Source organism: Dermacentor andersoni, chromosome 7 (genome assembly GCF_023375885.2).
Source record: "Dermacentor andersoni chromosome 7, qqDerAnde1_hic_scaffold, whole genome shotgun sequence".
Taxonomy (NCBI): Eukaryota; Metazoa; Arthropoda; class Arachnida; order Ixodida; family Ixodidae; genus Dermacentor; species Dermacentor andersoni.
In genome coordinates, this window is record NC_092820.1 from 168,844,598 (window position 1) to 168,863,718 (window position 19,121).

The window sequence follows — 19,121 nt, forward strand, 5'->3', positions numbered from 1 at the left end:
GGCAACCGCGGCATGTGCAGTTGCTGCGCATGGCTCCCTGTGGGAGCCATACATAGTAACTGTATAGCGGCATGCAGCTTTCATCGCCACAGGCCGCATATGATACGCAAACTCCTGGCCAAAATAACGCGACGAACGGGCTTTATTATCATTGATCATCGCGTTTCGAAGAAAATTCGGGGTTCTGACACAATGTTGTGGCTGCTTTCACGTTTGGTATATATCGACCACGTCGCCAGACAGAAATGGTTGCGGAACTCGTATTGACAGCCTTTCCGTGAAAGGAAAATTGACGCCCACTATACACGTGTCGCTTCAGCATGAAAGGCCGAACCTCAATTCAAACTACAGCGTTTCTCCGATTAAAGCAACACGTGGCGCTGTCCTGTATATTTTGACCTAAAGCCGATGGTACCGACGATACCTGCAGCCTTGTGGTTTCATACAGGTGACTCGCTGTTCCCTTTCGTTCCCTCTACCCTCAGCTGATCGCACGGCCGTTGCTCGCGCTGCTCCATTTAGATATCGTCGCGGCCTTTGTTGGGTCGGTGTCGATGGCGTGCGTGGGGAGCGACACGCTGTTATTTGGCGTCCGTTCTAGCGCGCCTTGACAATAGACCATTGTCAGCTGCAACTATTTTCACATATCGCCGACAGAAGACATCGCAGCTGAAGGCGGCGAAGGGACTACTTCTGTTTTGAAAGAGACGGGCTTGAACAAGCGGCTGTGACAGTGATGTCACTTACCGCGCAAGAGTGACAGACTGTAACTGACGATGTGTGTGTGCTGTGTTATGTGCTCTCTCTCTCTCTCCTCCCCATTTCATCCCCCCATCCCGCTCCCATGTGTAGGGTAGCAAACCGGTTAACGTCTCTGCCTTTCCTTCTCCACTTTTTCCTTTCTTGGCACCGTGCGCACGTTTATGTCGGCGTCCGTGGAACGCCTTTCGATATTCCGCACGGAGCGTCACTGTATACGCGCTCGCGTATCTGTGTACACCTCATTCGCTAGCATATTTTGAAAAAGCGTAAATTGTCACTGTGACGAAACCGATGGAAAGGAACCTTCTTTTCCCTCTTGCTTTTTTAATATAATTTCTAAACATTTAGCGTATACAGATTACAGGAAGAAATGTCGATGGGGCGGTGTGGTGTTCTTGAAGACAGCGATGTATAGTTAGACAAAGAAGCGAGGGCAATTTGGAAACAGATAGGTGCAGTTGCGAGCCTGTCGCTCAGGCAGTATTTGTTACTTCCTTTGCAGAAAATTGCTGTTTTAGTCGGGTGACGAAAGAAACGCCGGTTTTGAACAGGACAAAGGCTCACGAGCTATACGCAATTTCCTGTTGAAAATGTCTGTCGTCTGGCATGCTGTTGTATGTTGTATGGGCACGTCGTCTGTAGGCCGATTGATTGATTGGGTTGATGATGTTGGAAATGTTGGGAATTTTCTTCGCCGGCTTTCCTGTCTGCAACGTTTGGCGGTCAAATGACTAGGCAGAGGGGCAGTAAGCAAATGAAACAAGCGCACGGAAGAGCGCTTGCGCACGCACACCGCGCCCAGACGAGCTTTTAACGTCGATGCACTTCAATCGATGAACAATGTATACACGGTGGTCGTGAAAGACGATTGGTATGTAACGTGCGCATAGATGCGCAGTGTACTGTCAAAGAACAAGGAGCAATTGAAGAAAACGATAAAATGTCGAAGAAAATCAATAGAAATAACAATGCGTTGACATGCTTGCACAATGAACTAGTATATATGTGACCTTTAAAGGAAGGAAATTTAAGAGAAAAGTGCAGCGCCGTAACTGCTTTCGTATTTTGTAAAATATGTTGTAAATAAAGAATGAATGAATGAATGAATGAATGAATGAATGAATGAATGAATGAATGAATGAATTGTCTCTCGCAGTGGGGACACCTCAACAGTACTGCACAGGGGAAAGAGGAGGGGAATAAGAGAAGGGAGGGAGGAGGGGAATAAGAGAAGGGAGGAGGAAGGAGGCCTTTCTAGTCGAGCGGCAAGGCTGATCGCCCGAAGAAGACCGCACAATGAAGACAAATGATGAACGAATGGGGGCAAACCACACGTACTGAAAAAATGCATGTATACCTATATGAAAAGCAATAAAAACTTCGATACAAAAAAGAAGAACAGTAGGTTTCAATGGTCAGGTACAACGGCACTCGTCCATTAATAGAGACGTCACGGCCAGACATTGTCTGCTTGTGTCTTGTTCTAAGCACCGTTACTTTTATTATGTTAGGATATTTTATCAGTTAGCATAGAACTGCTAAATTTATTTAGTCTCATTGCACAATGAGCCTCCGTCCGCGTTCCGATTCGTCGGCGACGCCCTGTATCGCGGCACTAAAGATTCTACAGGACCAGCGCAAATTCGACACGACAGGCGCAGCTTCGACGCGACAGACGCAGCTTCGGTGTGACAGACGCAGCAAAGGACTCTTCGTCTCCTGTTGACAATTCTCCGCGCCACCAGTCGCTTGTGCACATGCTGCCAGATGCTGCATCGAGCGCACCGCTGACTTTCCATATATAGACCGTCCCGACGACTCCGCATCGAGAAGTTGACCGTGACGGGCGTTGTCTTCCGAAAGCGCACGGTATACGATAAACCGTTCTCCCCGTCACACACACTGCAAGGCCGGTCAAATCGAAACTTCGAGGCTAGCATTGCCTTTTGCTCTTGTTTCCCAGAGCAGCGGGCGTAAGGAGGCACGCGTGCACCCAGTCGACTTCGCATCGCTGCGTCGGCGGGGGGGGGGGGGGGGGGGGGGGGGGGGGGGGAACTCTGCTGCAACAAAGGGCTCGGTAGGAGGAGGTGTATGTGTACAGCTCTCCTTATATATATATATACAGACAACGCCGCAACGCGGAATAAGTGGACATCTATAGAAATTCCTAATATACAGCCCGATATCTCGTCGCAGCGAAAGGAGAAGAAAGTGAGGAAAGGGCTCGGAACGCGCGTGCGCGGTTTCTCCCTCGCCTCTCTGATACTGCCCCTTTCCGCGTCCCTGCCGCATTGAATCAATGCAGTACTGCGCAAGGTGCCAGTTGTGTATATGAAAGTTAGTCAGCACAATGCGTTGGCGGGCTAGTTGGTGCGAGTCCATAATTACTTTGTTCAGCGCAAAACAACGGACACAAGAAGGACGACCAGTACAAGGCGCTACTCCCAACTAACATCATTTTATTGCCATATCATAAGAAGCGAACAAACACTGACACCAAGGACAACATAGGGGAAATTACATGTGCTTAATAAATGAAATAAAGAAACGATAAATTAATGGAAAATAAAGTGGATGAAAAAACAACTGGCCGCAGGTGGGAACCGAACCCACAACCTTCGCATTTCGCGTGCGATGCTCTACCAATTGAGCTACCGTGGCGTCGTTTCCCCATCCACTTTATTGGGTATTTATGTGTCCTAGTAGAACCCTGGGAGTTTTAGCCAGCGCCAACACTCACAGACCTTGGTTAAAGCCCTTTCTTCTCATCCTTGTATTGCGTCACTCCTTTATAGACAGCAGAATCTAGAAGAATATGCGCAGTGAGCACCATGTCCGATCACAAAAAGAGGGCACTCTTTTTGTGACCCCAATGACCCCAATGACTGAATGAAGAAAGCTTCATACAGTCATTGGGGTCACAGTGCATTAGTGTGCCTTCTTTAACCTTGTACAGTGCTGAATATGGTTTTCTGGATTCTGTCGCATGAGTGCGCTCTTGTGATCGGATGTTGGTGGTTCCTGTACATGGTGCTCACTTCACATGTTCTTCTAGATTCTGCTGTCTATAAAGGAGTGACGCAATAAAAGGATGTCAGTTGAGGGTATACCGCCTTGTCCTGTCGTCTTTCTCGTGTCTGTTGTTTTGCCCTAAACAAAGTAATTATGGACACACGCACACACACACACAGAAGCGTAAAATAGTTTGCTGGTATTTCGCCTCTAAGCATGAGGTCGCGGGATCGAATCCCGGCCGCGGTGGCTGCATTTCGGAGAGGACGAAATGCAGAAACGCCCGTGTACCGTACATTGGGGTCACGTTAAAGATCCCCTAGTGGTCAAAACTAATCCGGAGTCTCCCACTACACCGTGCCTCATAACCGAATCGTGATTTTGGCACGTAAAATATTAGAATTCAATTCAACACAGTTTGCTGGTCGTGTAGGGAAACATGATGTATTCGGTGTCGAAAGATGGCACGATCGACAAATGGAGTCATAAAAATGCTCGCTTTTAGTTTTACGAGAGGAACGAGGGGACAAGATGGATGAATCGCTGTGCTAAGTGAGAAGAGAAACGCATGCACGGCCGTGGCTTCTTCGAAAAGTGGCAGACACATATACGTCAGAATATGAAGGAATCAACTATTCCCGACATGTAAGTATTGCAAATCCCTTCTAACGTGACCACTACTATATACATCGTGACGGCTTTCGCACTATTGGGAAGAGTGCTAGTACGTTGTTCTAAAGTATTGCAATATCTCTGTTATTAGGAGTGGAAGCACTCGGTCTGGAGGAGTGCAAACACTGTTTGGGGGAGTACTGTTATCTCTTGTGTGGGGAGAGCACTAGCACTCACTTGCGGTGGAGTACTAAAATTCTGCCGGGGTGAGTTATTCTGCTCTCTCTCAAAAGAGGTAGATCTACTCTGAAAAGGAGTTAAATATGGACAAGCAAGATACTACCTCAAAGAGAGATCCCGGAACTCTCTCTCTTTTTAGAGTGTATGGTGTTGCGCTGCTAATCACGAGGTCACGGGATCGAATCCCGGCCGCAGCGACCGCATTTCGATGGGGGCGAAATGCAAAAACACCCGTGACCCGTGCATTGGAGGCTGATTAAGGATCCCTTGGTGGCCAAACTTAATCCGGAGTCCCTCACTTCGGCGTGCCTCATAATCAAATCGTAGTTATGGCACGTATAAAGCTCCAGAATTCAATTCAAGATGGTTTGCTGGTCGTGTAGTGAAACATGTTTTCGTTGTCGTGAAGGTTGCACGGAGTCAGTGCTGAAGGATGGCACGATCGACAAACGGAGTCATAAGAATATATACTCGCTTTCAGTTTTACACGAGCAGCGAGGAGACAAGATGGACGAATTGCTGTGCGAAGTGCGAAGAGAAACGCATCAAACAACACGGCTGTGGCTTCTTCAAACAGTGGCAGACACAAATGTCATAATAAGTCTTCCATATACATGAAACGCAAACACATACTCCATCTTAGGCCTCTTGCATGCAGTGTTTGGTTACTTGTCGTCGTAGCAGACTGTGCATCACCGGCTTTTATTCACCGCGATGGAACACAGTTAACGCAGGTTAATCAGCATGCGAACTCGTGTAAAACCGCTGGCCCGAACTCGATAGTTTCCGCGCGGACCCTGCACCGCTCGAAGATACGATAACGTTTTTCGCGTTCTCTTGGGGCTCTTTCTGTCGCTCTGCAATCCTGCTCTCTCTTACCGTTCTCTCCCTTTGCGCGATTTCCTCGGCTCGGATAGTAGGCAGAGTAGACCTCTTCTTCGTCCACCCACCAACGTGGTGAACTATATCTTTCTTGCCTTGCTCTCTTTCCGGATAACACCGGTGAGAGCAGCCCGCTTTCGTTCAATCTCGTCTGTCATCGCATCAACATTCGAGACTCCTCTAAGGCTGCCGAAAACGTAACCGACACTGCTCTACGCTCGGTTTGGGCGGTCGCTGAAGGGAAGTGGGGCGAAGGCAGGCCTCTCCCGGCGTCCTCTCGACGTCTCTGTCTGTGTAGGAGAGCTAGGCGTGTAAGAAGTAAAGAAATAAGGACGAGCCAGCAAAAGAGAGCCTCGTCTGTCGCTCGCTGCTGCTGCTGCCGGTGGTGTTTCGATGCGAGGACGGGCTGGCGAGCGTCTCGGCTTGGTTGTTACTGAGAAGAGGAGGAGAAGGAAGAAGAAGACGCGACGGAGGGAATAGGGGACATGTGGAGAAGGGAGTTGATGGAAACGTGGACAGCAGTACAACGGCCGAAGCTGGAGGACCTAGACGAAGAAACAAGCACTGGGGAAGAAATGAAGAGAGAAAGAAACAAGGAAGAAACGGACGCGGTGCAATAAAGAGAAGAAAAAGAAACGACGTAATATAAAGAGAAATGCAGCCCGTAGCATAGCGTGGCTTTCGGGACGAAAAACCGGCCTCTGCCGCCTCGGTCGCGACGGCGCGCTTCGCTGCGACGAGAGAGCTTTTTCCGCACCGGCCGCTGGAGGAGCTGCTTCGATGGTGTGTGTGAGAATAAGAGAGGGAGATAGCGGCCGCTCTGTCTTTCGAACGAAATACAAAGCGCACATAACGGCGTCTCGTCGGAGGAGGGGAGCAGTGACGGGAGAGAGGTCGCTTAAAGCATTCCGCAGGGGAGGAGATGTCCTTTAAACGACACCATTGGCTGGCTGGTTCGTGACGCCGCCGCGGAGATCCGCCTCGATGGTGGGCGTGGCGTCAGGGGGAACTTCTATCGCCGGAGGCGGCCCCAGTGTCGAATACACCAGCCTCGGCGCCTTATTTACCCAGCGGCGCAGCGCGGTGCGGGTGCGAAGGTGCCCCGCTTCGAAAAAAAGAGGAACCCCCCCCTTCCATGACCACCAAAGAACGTGCCGCGTAGCGCGTGTTGCTCAGGTGGCCGGTGTTGAAGCGCGCGTGGTTGTGTGCGCGTCGTGTGTGTGTGGCAAAAACGAGAGTGCGCCGCGCGCGCGATACCCAGCGAGCGAGCGGCAGGAAGAAGGTTTGTTGTGAGCTGTGGCGACGGTGCGGTGTGTGGTCATCGGCGGCTGGAGTCGTCGAGCGATGCGCCAACTGCGATGACGGCAACGAGCATGTTGGGCCAGCACAAAGGCTACCAGGACGCGTCGTCCGGCTGCGCTGGCTCCATGAGCAACGGCGGATCGGGTGCGGCGGCCGCCATGCAGCCGTTGCAAGGCGGTTACAACATGGGCATGGCCGGCATGCACGCGGGCTACGCGCCGCAGTCGTTTGGCAACGGACCCGCCATGACGTCGGGCTCGGCGTGCATGTCGCCCTCGGTGGCACCGCTGGGATCGATGAACTCCATGAACTCGCTGGGACAGGCCGGCATGAACGGGGTGTCGGCGGGTCTCATCGGCGGCCTGGGTCGCGACTTCCTGCCGGCGGCCGCGGCCACTGTTCCGGGCAGCGCGCCGTCCTCCGGTGCGGGCCCGGACTCTCCCGGCGCCCTGCAGAGGGCCCGTGCCGACTCGAAGGCGTACCGGCGGTCGTACACGCACGCCAAGCCGCCCTACTCGTACATCTCGCTCATCACCATGGCCATCCAGAATAGCCCGAGCAAGATGCTGACGCTCAGCGAGATCTACCAGTTCATCATGGACCTGTTCCCCTACTACCGCCAGAACCAGCAGCGCTGGCAGAACTCCATACGCCACTCGCTCAGCTTCAACGACTGCTTCGTCAAGGTGCCGCGCACGCCGGACAAGCCGGGCAAGGGCTCCTTCTGGACGCTGCATCCGGACTCAGGCAACATGTTCGAGAACGGCTGTTACCTGCGGCGCCAGAAGCGCTTCAAATGCGAGAAGCGAGAGGCCGTGCGGCAGGCGCAGAAGGCCACCACGGGCGGCAGTCACCACCACAACTCCAAGACCAAGATGGCCGCCGAGTCTCCGGGACACATGATGCAGCCACCTCCTCCGCAGCACCACCAACAACAGCAGCAGCAACATCAGCAGCAGCAACAACAGCAACAGCACTCGCAACAGCAGCAGCAGCATCAGTCGCAGCATTCACAGCAGCAGCAGCATCATGCGCTGGCGCCCACCTCGAATCCGGCCATGCTGGGCATGGGCTACGGATCGCACCAGGACCCGTCCAGCTGTTGTTCCCCGGCCATGGGCCCTCACCACGCGCTACACGAGTCCTTGCTCAAGGTGGGTTTTCCCGCTGTCTGCGCCCCCGTCACAACGGGGGCAGCACCTGTGTACACCTCTACAGTTGGCACCAAAAGAAACGCTATCGCGACAGCATTGGGGCATCGATCCACACCGAAAATATCCGTGGCTATACGTCTATATAGCCACGAGGGCGCTAATACCGGACTCACGCACCGTTGATTTGCTTCACAGCATCAGCCGTGGTAATCGCTCTATAGCTATACATCAGGACATAAAGAAGTGCGACCTGTTGCCCGTAGTTTTGATCGCGTTACGATTTCGGCTGACTGCACAGATCAGTCCAATGTGGGGAGAATAGTATACAAGCAGAATTCCAGCTAAGAATCCCTTTTTGTTCTAGGCACGCGCCAGCTCAATTAAAGGAGCTCAGTTTGACTTCCTTGAACACAGCAGGAACTGGATCCGGGACATTCTTTCCCTGGCACAACAAGCTGCGGGGCTGAAACTATAAGCCTTGTTCTTGTGATGCATGTAAAGTATATCGAGTGTGTAGGAAGGTCCCCGGATGAAGCAGGAAATTCTTATTTGACGGTGTACCGACTAGCCCAACAAGAAGTTCTCGCCGAAATTGTCTTAAACATAGTGAGAGGCACCCGAGTATACTTTATATGGACATAAACTATCACTTCTATGCTGAGATATTGGCACATCGAGGATATGGAGCCACACCAGTGCATGCATCCTTGTGTTTCCCATAACTAAAGGGGTCGTCAAATTTCGTCATGGCGATGACCTCCTGCGCAGCGGTGATAGTCGACAGCATGAGTTTACCCAATAACCCATGCGATAATAAGCTTCGCTATCGAGTGCTGCGATTTCAGTGCAGCTCGAGGGAACGCTTGCCACACAAAACCAAGGGCATGTCAAGTTAAGTCCACTAGCAGTGAGGGAGACGGGAAAGGGCTTGCACAACCGTTATATACGTCACATCCTGCGAGGCTATTGTGACGTCATCATCATCGTCGCTGGGAAAATCTCTCGGATAATTTCTTAACCTAAAAGGAACAAAATTTGGTCCCTGCATGTATTGCTAATACATGTAGGCACAGTGTAGTGGCAATTTGTGGCCTTGAAGTTCGTGAATCGTTTCAGAAGACGGCAACACCGTCAACTCTGGCATCACGAAAAAAATACACCTGTTGCTTACAGTATACGCCAGCCCAAGTCCGAGAACATGGGAACTGTTGTGAAATTATTTTGATAGGGTTTCTGGGCTTGGTGCTTCCAGTATTTTCCGACTTGGCAAGGCGTGCCAATCCGTTTGTGAAGCAGCAGTATTCGAGGGCATTATGCGTTATGGAATGAGTACGTGCGGACATGAAGTTGCGTCTTGTGATATATATATATATGAAGCGACTATCTTTGTAACGCCCTGAAAAAGCTGAGGTCAGCGCCACTTTAAAGCCGTCACCACGTCATGAGTCCATAACTGCGGCCTCAGTCCAGACGATAGGCATCGTCTGGATGACGCGTCGAAAAACGAAAATTTTGTGTCGATCGAAACTTAGCTGCTTAACGTTCGATCTGGAACTTGCGAACAATTAGCGAATGGCATGAGCTTTCCTCGAATATCAGCTCTGAATATATTTGCGTCGTGTATTTTTCCGCTTTGTTTGTAGTATATGCGACAAAGGGTTAGCTGACGTCGCACATACATGCTCTGAAGTCTTCTTTACATGAACGTAAATAAACCAAATTAAAATAAAATATCGTGTTTAACGTCCAAAAGTAACACACATCCTTGTTTATAACCTTTATAACACATGGGTATAAGAGACGATGTACATAGTATTGAGCTCCGCATTTCTTTCGACCACTTGGTTTTTTAACGTGCACCTAAATATATATAGTAAAATAAATATAAGTACATCAGGGCATTTGTTTTTTATTTCTGCCCTCATCAGAATGCGGCCGGTAGTCGAACCTGCGAAGTAGTGCTCAGCAGGCTCAACGCCATAAATGAAACACCGTCGAAAGTCTTTAAAACGAAGTGCTTTGGCCCTCCGAAATCATTCGTTATACAGGTTGCTTCGTTGTAAACGTCACGGGCCACACAGCGCAAAATAGAACTGGGTCATAATTATTCATTCGTTATACAGGTCATTTCGTTGTAGAGGCGTTCGTTGAAGAGGCGCTTGACTGTAAATGCAATACGGCCCAACAGAACATGTAGGGTTCGCCTGCCTCACAAAGAACAAGAAGGCAGCAGAAGTAGACAGACAGACAGACAGACAGGCAGATAGATAGATAGATAGATAGATAGATAGATAGATAGATAGATAGATAGATAGATAGATAGATAGATAGATAGATAGATAGATAGATAGATAGATAGATAGATAGATAGATAGATAGATAGATAGATAGATAGATAGATAGATAGATAGATAGATAGATAGATAGATAGATAGATTCTCACTGTAATGAAAGCTGTAGATGTGTGATAAATGGCGAAGCATGCTACTCCAGAGTGTTGGGTGAGGAATATGATATGGCGAATGGCCACAAACACACAAATGGTCCATTCACACACTAAAATTATTAACCACGTCTCGTTAAGAGCCCTGAAGCTTTTACAAATAATAGAACGGCGCATATTCGACGTGCCCAAAGTGCAGGTAGGGCTCCACAAGGGTAGATTAGTGTCGCACAACTAAGCTGCGACAGAAACATGAATACAGAGAAAGATGGAAAGGCAGGTGAATTATCGATACACTGTCTAGTTTGCTACCCTGAGTACAGGCGTTCAGGAGGAGGGCACTGGCTGAGGCGCGGCGTTTCTAATACATTTGCATATTGCCTTTGAAATACGCGTATAGTCCCATCCCCTGACTGTCGCGACGCAAGACGGTTCAGAGCATTTCACAGCGCGCGGCGAAACGTCGCAGGGTTGGTTATAGGGCTACGTTATAGCAACGTCATCACGAGTCATGGGTGGTTCGCGTTATATCGTGCGTAAAACGTCGCACTCACATGCGGGCATACCCGCCGCAGAGTTGGGAAACGTAACGAGGTTATTAAGTAGTCGTGACAGGGGAAAGAATCGTAACGGGTGGGTCCCTATATACGACCGTCATCTTGATGCATCGTCTGGTTTAATTCGCCCTCGCGTAGCAAGCCCGGAATTGCGAAAGGGTTAGGGCAAAAGCCCATCTCCTTTCGATTACTTAGCGCACATATCGCGAGCTAAGTGCGCGCGATCTGCAACGACGAACTGCCGAGCTTTCGACGGGGACAACTGAGTGCGTGGCTTGGCGACAGCAAGCACGTACCCCGACAGTGACTTCCGTATCAGCTTCAGGCAGGTATAATGGCGTTCGTAATGATTCGTTTACTTCCGCTATTTTTCGCTGCAGTAGTTAGCTTAAGATTTAGCGACGTGTGGTATGGATGGTTTCCATTGGGAATGCGAGCGAGAACTGTATTGTCTTCAGTGACATATTGTATAGGCCACTCAAGATGTGTCTGGATTGTGCCATAATGTAAGTGTGTTTCCTATATATAGGCCGTTAACCTCAACGCCCTTGTCAGCGTGTGGCTTTGACACATTAGACCAAATTCATTGAACCCCGTGTAATCTATTTTTGCAATTAAGCATAATAACCCTGATCAGGTGTGTTTTCTGTCGGGCGAAAAAAAAATAAAAGGCAGATTATACATTCATTTAACATGATGCTGTTTTCATCAGTGAAACTATTATTCCGCGTATCATTTTACGAAGAAATGCTAACCAAGTCAAATTAACACGGGGTCGTAAATTTCGCCATCCCGCCGTTCGTACTGTCGTGTGAAAACGTTGCAGCTTTGCGTAAATATTTATACGGCCTTTAAAGACCTCACAATTTACCCTGTAACAAAGCGAAATTTTCTTGCTCTCCTGAAGAGTGTTTTTTGGGGATCGAAGGGAAATGTGTGCGACGATGTGCTATACATTCGGTTCGGAAACCTGAAAGCAGTAGTTGAGTGCATAGAACATATATATAAAAACACTCTTCAGGAGAGCAAGACAATTTCGCTTTGTTACAGAATATATATATATATATTGTTACGCCCACAAAAGGCGTTACTTTGAAGCCGGGTAGAGTTAGAAGCGATGGCCTTGGTCAACTGAGCGCCTGTCGAGATTCAGCCAGCCAGCCACACGTCGTCGTCCTCGTTCACTACCCTCCGGTGCCCCCGCATACTCTTTTTTGAGGCGTGAACCCACTATGCACCTAAGCGCGTCACATTCGTGAACCCACTATGCACCTAAGAGCGTCACATTTCCCTCCGCGCAGACGAAGCCCGCCGGGCAAGTCAAACAGGCTGTCGAGAAATAAAGGGCTTTAAACGGGCGACATGCGAAAGTTCAGTCTTTGCTGACCGTCGGCCATTTGATGTGAGACGTGCTATGCGGTAGGTTAATTCGCTGATGCGCTCCGTAATAACATAGGGTCCAACATAGTGGGCCAGCAGTTTTTCACATAGTCCACGCTTCCTGGTTGGTTTCCAGAGCAACACTAAATCACCGGGGTCATATATCACGTGTCGGCGTCGGCGGTCGCAGCGTGCCTTCGAGCGGTCTTGTGAAACAAGAGTGCGTAACGAAGCAAGTCGTCGGGCTTCTTCAGCAAGACAGACTGTCTCTGATATACAAAGATTATCGTGGCTGGAAAACGGGAAGATAGTGTCTAGTGTATAACGAGGCGGACGAGCGTAGAGAAGAAAGAAGGGACTGTAGCCCGTAACTTCATGCTTTGAGGTGTTAAATGCGTACGTAATGAAAGGTAGCACGCTGTCCCAGTTCTTATGATCTGACTCGACATACATGGACAGCATGTTAGTAAGAGTTCTGTTCGTGCGTTCCGTAAGGCCATTTGTTTGGGGATGATACGGGGTGGAATGTCGAAACCTTGAAGCACATAGACGAAGCATCTCTTCGACCACGTCTGCAGTGAACTGCCGCCCACGATCGCTGATGATGACTCTGGGAGGTCCATGTCGGAGAATGACAAAACGCAGCAGAAAAATACACACTTCGGTTGCAGTAGCCGATGGTATTGCAGCTGTCTCACAGTAGCGTGTCAAGTGATCGGCACACACGATAATCCAGCGATTCCCATCGGATGAACGCGGGAAAGGACCGAGGAGGTCGATGCCAACTTGCTCAAAGGGAGAGCTGGGGGGTGGCACTGGATGGAGTTGACCAGGAGGAGCACTCGTCGGACGCTTATAACGTTGACACTCGCTGCAGCTGGACACATACTGGGCGGTCGTCTGGCGCATTTTAGGCCAGTAGAACCTTTCTTGGAGGCGGTAGAGAGTTCGTGCAGAACCCAAATGTCCAGATGTTGGATCGTCATGCATAGCGCGCAAGACGGAGACACGGAGACTCTCCGGGACCACCAGAAGATATCGTGGGCCTGTAGTAGAATAGTTCTTTTTGTAAAGAACCCCATCACGAACACAGAAACGAGTGGATGGTGCTGATTGCCTTGCAGTAATGAGCAGTGGTTCTAAAGTTCTGTCTTTTTGTTGCTCGACCTTGAAGGTATTTATATCAGGAAATCCCGGCTCCAGTGATGCGATATAGCAGTCGAAGTTGTCCGCGTCGCAGTCCGTCGTTGGAAGCGGCATGCGCGAGAGGCAGTCAGCGTCGGCGTGTCGGCGGCCGCTTTTATAAGAAACCGTAAAGTTATATTCTTGTAAACGGAGTGTCCAACGCGCAAGCCGGCCCGACGGATCACGGAGATTAACCAGCCAGCAGAGAGAATGATGGTCTGTCACCACAGTGAAGGGGCGCCCGTACAGGTACGACCGGAAGCGCTGTACTGCGAAAATAACTGCAAGACATTCTTGCTCTGTAACGGTGTAGTTACGCTCGGACTTACTTAAAGAACGACTCGCATAGGCGACGACGTGTTCTTTGGTGTCGACGCGTTGAATAAGGACGGCGCCGATGCCAATACCGCTAGCGTCCGTATGAACTTCTGTGGGAGCCGCATGGTCGAAGTGTCGGAGAATGGGATGAGACGTCAGACGAGACTTTAGCTCACGAAAACTAGCTTCACATTCAGGAGTCCATTCAAAGGGAACGCCCTTCTGGAGGAGGCATGTCAGCGGATACGCGATGTTGGCAAATCCACGAATAAACCGGCGGAAGTACGAGCAAAGCCCTAGGAAACTGCGTAGCTCTTTTACATGGCGAGGTTGCTTGAAGGCTTCCACCGTAGCAGTCTTCGCTGGATCAGGTCGTATACCGTCCTTATCCACTAGGTGTCCCAGAACGAGTGTTTGGCGCTCTCCAAAATGACACTTCTTCGAGTTGAGCACCAAACCCGCTTTGTCCAAGCAGTCTAGCACAAGATCGAGACGTGCGTTGTGCTCACTGAACGTGCGCCCGAAAATCACTACATCATCTAGATAGCACATGCATACTTCCCACTTCAAACCACGCAGGATGTTGTCCATGAAGCGCTCGAAAGTTGCAGGCGCATTACAGAGCCCGAACGGCATCACATTAAATTCAAAAAGTCCATCTGGTGTTACAAATGCCGTTTTCTCCCTGTCTGCCTCGTGCATAGGAATCTGCCAGTACCCCGACCTCAAGTCAACAGACGAAAAGTAAGACGCTGATGAGAGGCAGTCGATAGCATCATCAATACGCGGAAGAGGATATACGTCCTTTTTAGTGATGGTGTTGAGGCGGCGGTAGTCAACACAAAATCGCCATGTACCATCTTTCTTTCTAACCAGGATCACTGGCGCTGCCCACGGACTACAGGATTCTTGGATTACATTCTTATTTAGCATTTCGTGGACTTGGTCATTGATCACCTTGCGTTCCGATGGTGAGACTCTGTATGGTTTCTGCCGCAGCGGTTGGGCAGATCCCGTATCGATGCGATGGTGTATACGAGAAGGAGGAAACAATGGTGGTCCCTCTTGCTGGGAGAAGTCAAACAGTCGGGCATGTTTTAGCAGAATATTCGCCACTTCGTGACGCTGCTTAGTGCTGAGCGACTTGTTTACCATAGTCAGAAATGAGGAGTGCGCCGCAGGGCAGACATTAGCGAAATGGCGCTCATCCGCAGAATCAAGGGCCTCTGTAAGGATGGCGAGCGATAGCACGTGATCTTCATGGTAGGCGGCAAGTTTCAGACCCTGTGGTAGTATTGCAGGTTCACTCGAACAGTTTACGGCCCATAAGTTGGTGCATCCCTGAACAACTGACAGCGTGCAATACGGTATCAGTACATTCCTCTTGATGCAACTCAGGTGAACGGGCTCCACGGTAGCGTCAAACGTTCCGTCGGTGGTGGGGAAACAGGCGACTGAAACACACGTTGCGGATAACGGAGGCACAACTGTATCACGGGATACACAAAGCACACTTTCACGATACGGTGGGGCTTCGATAAACGCCGCAGCAAAGCTCGTACCTACACTGATTTCACCCGTTTTGCAGTCGACGGTGGCACCACACAGTTTCAAAAAATCAAGACCCAGGATTACGTCATGAGTAGAATGAGGTAGAACAGCGAACTCCGCGTTAAATATTTGACCACCCAAGGTAACGTCTACATTACACACGCCCACAGGATACAACAACTCCCCACTCACTCCGCGAAACGTATCGGCACGGTCCCAGCGAAACATCACCTTTCGTCCTAGGAGGCTTTTAAACGCAAGACTCATCACTGAAACGGTTGCTCCCGTGTCCACTAAGGCCATGGATGAAACCCCGTCAATTAATACAAACACCTTATTCTTAAACATACAAATGGTTGGAGGTATCTCTATCGATATCGAAGATTGTCCAGCGACCTCACCTCCAACGGCCGCGCTGGCTAGTTTTCCGGAGGTGGCGACGGGTATCGACGCCGCGGAGAGGGCGACCGGCTTACACGAGGAGCGGGTGGTGGTGTCAAGCTGCGATCGGATGCTGGAGAACGGTTCCGTAGCGTCTCCGGGTGCTGGTGAGGCAAGCTCCCTAAATATGTGTGCGAGGGCGAATATGTTTCGCCCAGAGGAGCGCGGTACCGCCTAGACATCGTCGATCGGTCGAACCTCGGTGGTTGGCGGCGATTGCAGTACCTGGCAATGTGACCCAAGTCGCCACAGCTATAGCACACAGGTAAACGACGATCGATGAACTGCCCTTCGAAGCGCTCAGCCGTGGGGGGTCGTGTAGCAGAGCGGAGCGGCTGAGCCTGCTGCACAGGAGGAACGGTCGGTCTGCGTGCAAACCTGCTGGGGCGAGGGTGTTCTGCTGGTCGGTGTTCGGGCGTAAATGTGTCCTCACGTGGCCATGGAGCACCTCTGTGGTTGACGTCTGTGACACATACCGCCGGTTGCCAGGAAGCGCAGGGTGCGGCAGGCGCCATGTGTTGCGGGTAATAAGCGTCAGGTTGTCGTATGACGTCGCGCGCAAGTTCCTGGTGCCGCAGCAGTTCTTCACGCACGATCTGCCGTATAGTAGACGAAAGATCGGTAGACGGGCTCTCATCGACGCTGGCAATGGTTGTCACATTGGCCAGGCGTCCAAACTTCGGCACAATGCGACGTGTTTTCAACGTCTCAAACGTACGGCAATGACGCACGACATCTGATACGGAATCAACGTGTTCCCGACTTATGAGGAAATGGTATACATCTTCTGCAATTCCTTTGAGGAGATGTCCGACTCTGTCTTCCTCGGACATCTGCGGATTTACGATTTTGCACAGCTTGAGGATTTCCTCTATGTAAATAGTGCATGTTTCTCCAGGAGCTTGAGCTCTTTGGGCAAGTGTCCTCTCGGCGCGTTTCTGTTTGGCGTGGGTGTCGCCAAAACACTTCTTAATTTCCTCGACAAAGTGCTCCCACGTTGTTAGGGAGTCTTCGTGGTTTTCATACCACATCAGCGCTGTCTCACTCAGAAAGAGTGCAACATATTCAAGCTGAGTGACAGAATCCCAACGGTTGTAGCGGCTCACCCTTGCGTAGTGCATCAGCCACTCGTCGACGTCTTCGCCCACTTTTCCCGCGAACGAGCGTGGTTCCATGTAGTGCCGCAAAGGTCCAACTGGCGCTGACCTTTGAGAAGGTGAAACTACTGCTGGCATTTGTCCACCTCCGTCCTGAGCCATAGGGAAGGTCGTTGGCAAGAGACCGGCAAGACGACGGCTCCGGCGAAGTTCTAGGTGTTGCGACTCCGTGGTACGTTCTGTCGTACCCCGCACCTCCACCACTCTGTTACGCCCACAAAAGGCGTTACTTTGAAGCCGGGTAGAGTTAGAAGCGATGGCCTTGGTCAACTGAGCGCCTGTCGAGATTCAGCCAGCCAGCCACACGTCGTCGTCCTCGTTCACTACCCTCCGGTGCCCCCGCATACTCTTTTTTGAGGCGTGAACCCACTATGCACCTAAGCGCGTCACATTCGTGAACCCACTATGCACCTAAGAGCGTCACAATATATATATATATATATGAATGCGCGCGCGTTCCAATGTGTATGTGCTTGAGTTCTTTTTTCGCTCCATCCAAATGTCTCTGTCTCTTTCTTTTGTCCTCTTCTTTCCACGAAAAGACCCTCAGCGCGAACGTATGCAACGTCATTCATAAAGCAAATATACTGTGTACTTGACCTTTTCCGTATATCGGCGCCAAACACATCTATCGAAGGCGTCGCAGTGATATCTCTGGCAAACTTTCTTTGCCATGTCCGCAAATAGCGCCTGAAAAGCATCACGCTATGTAGACGTTTGCACGCCAGCATTCCTTTATGCCTTTTTTTGTTATTTTATTCATTTAGTTCACCTGTGGTGTAAATGTAAGCGTCGCGAATATATATATATATATATATATATATATATATATATATATATATATATATATATATATATATATATATATATATATATATATGGTCATTGCGCAATAGCATCAATATTGTCCCGCGCACTTCCTTGGGAGCTTGCGCCGTTAATCTCTGTTGACAGTCGTGTTGGTCAATATTTTCTTAGCATTACATGTCTTCTGTCTGCAATCTGTGCACGAATGTATATATATACATTCTGTGTTGCGACGGTAATGCCGATACTACATTACGGGAGGGTTGTGTCACCCAAGGGGCTGGGTCTCCTCGGTATTTCGTCATACAAACCAGCTGCCAAGTTGATCGTCTGCTCTTGTGAACTGAAAGCAGACGAATGCTGCAGTGTTTGACGTCAAAATGATTCAGTGCGCGTAATGTGGGATACTCAATCTATTATAATTCATTTTGTTTACGTATTTCACACGAAAAAATAGAAGGAACAAAATATGCGGTGAGGAGAGACGAAACGCAGCTTGACCATACTCCCTTACAGGAATATGTTGGCAGACAATGAATCATGCTTACGAATATAAATTAACTGCGAAAAAGCGCCGCATACGTAACGAGCGGCTCAGAGTAAAATACACAATGGAGAGTTTTAGGTTAGAGGTCGCAAGCGGCTTGCGTGCGCAAGAACTAGGGCCGACAGTACTGCGCATTTGCAGACCCAGACGTAGGGGTCTGCGCATGCGCAGTACTGTGTCCCCTAGTTATTGCGTACGCAAGCGGCTTGCGTCCCCTAACCTAAATTTCTCTGTTCATGCAAAAGGCAATGGTGATAGAAACGATTTTGTTTTTGCGCAAGAGCACATACCATGTACAAAAACAATACAAACCTTAATTGGCTTTGAACAGGACGATATATTTTCGTAAAAAGGCAATGTTGACAACATCTCTTTTTCTTTTTGTGTCAGAACAATACTGCTTCTGTATGAAAAAAAAAATGCAAACAATAAATTCCGACATCTCAGTGGTCAACAATAAATTAATGTAGAAAAGAAAGAACATGGCTCATACGGTACTGAGAACGAATAAGATTAAATCAACAGAAGTACCATGTCTATATCTAAAGAAATCAATTTATTATGAAGTCGATGCGTTGCAATTTCGTTGCTAATTCGATTTTCAAACAGTGTTGCACTTGTCCCCCGCAGAGAGGAATCGACCACGTGGTATATTCTCGCGAAGGCTGCATTTGCTTTCTGGAGGCCTCACGTAGGTTACACAATGACAAGATTTCCATGTTATTGAGTTTTACCCTCATTTGGTATAAAACTAATAGTCTGTCGTCACAT

The 19,121-nt window shown here is 49.6% G+C and overlaps 1 protein-coding gene across 1 annotated transcript in view; it reads left to right on the forward strand.

Moving 5' to 3' along the window:
* The first annotated feature begins 5,842 nt into the window (after positions 1 to 5,842).
* Positions 5,843 to 19,121, forward strand: part of LOC126533030 (silk gland factor 1-like) — a 36,414-nt gene continuing 23,135 nt past the window's right edge. The window contains exon 1 of the mRNA XM_050180216.3: positions 5,843 to 7,964. Within this exon, the coding sequence (XP_050036173.1) occupies positions 6,867 to 7,964 (1,098 nt within the window). The 5' untranslated portion in view covers positions 5,843 to 6,866. The remainder of the gene's footprint in view (positions 7,965 to 19,121) is intronic.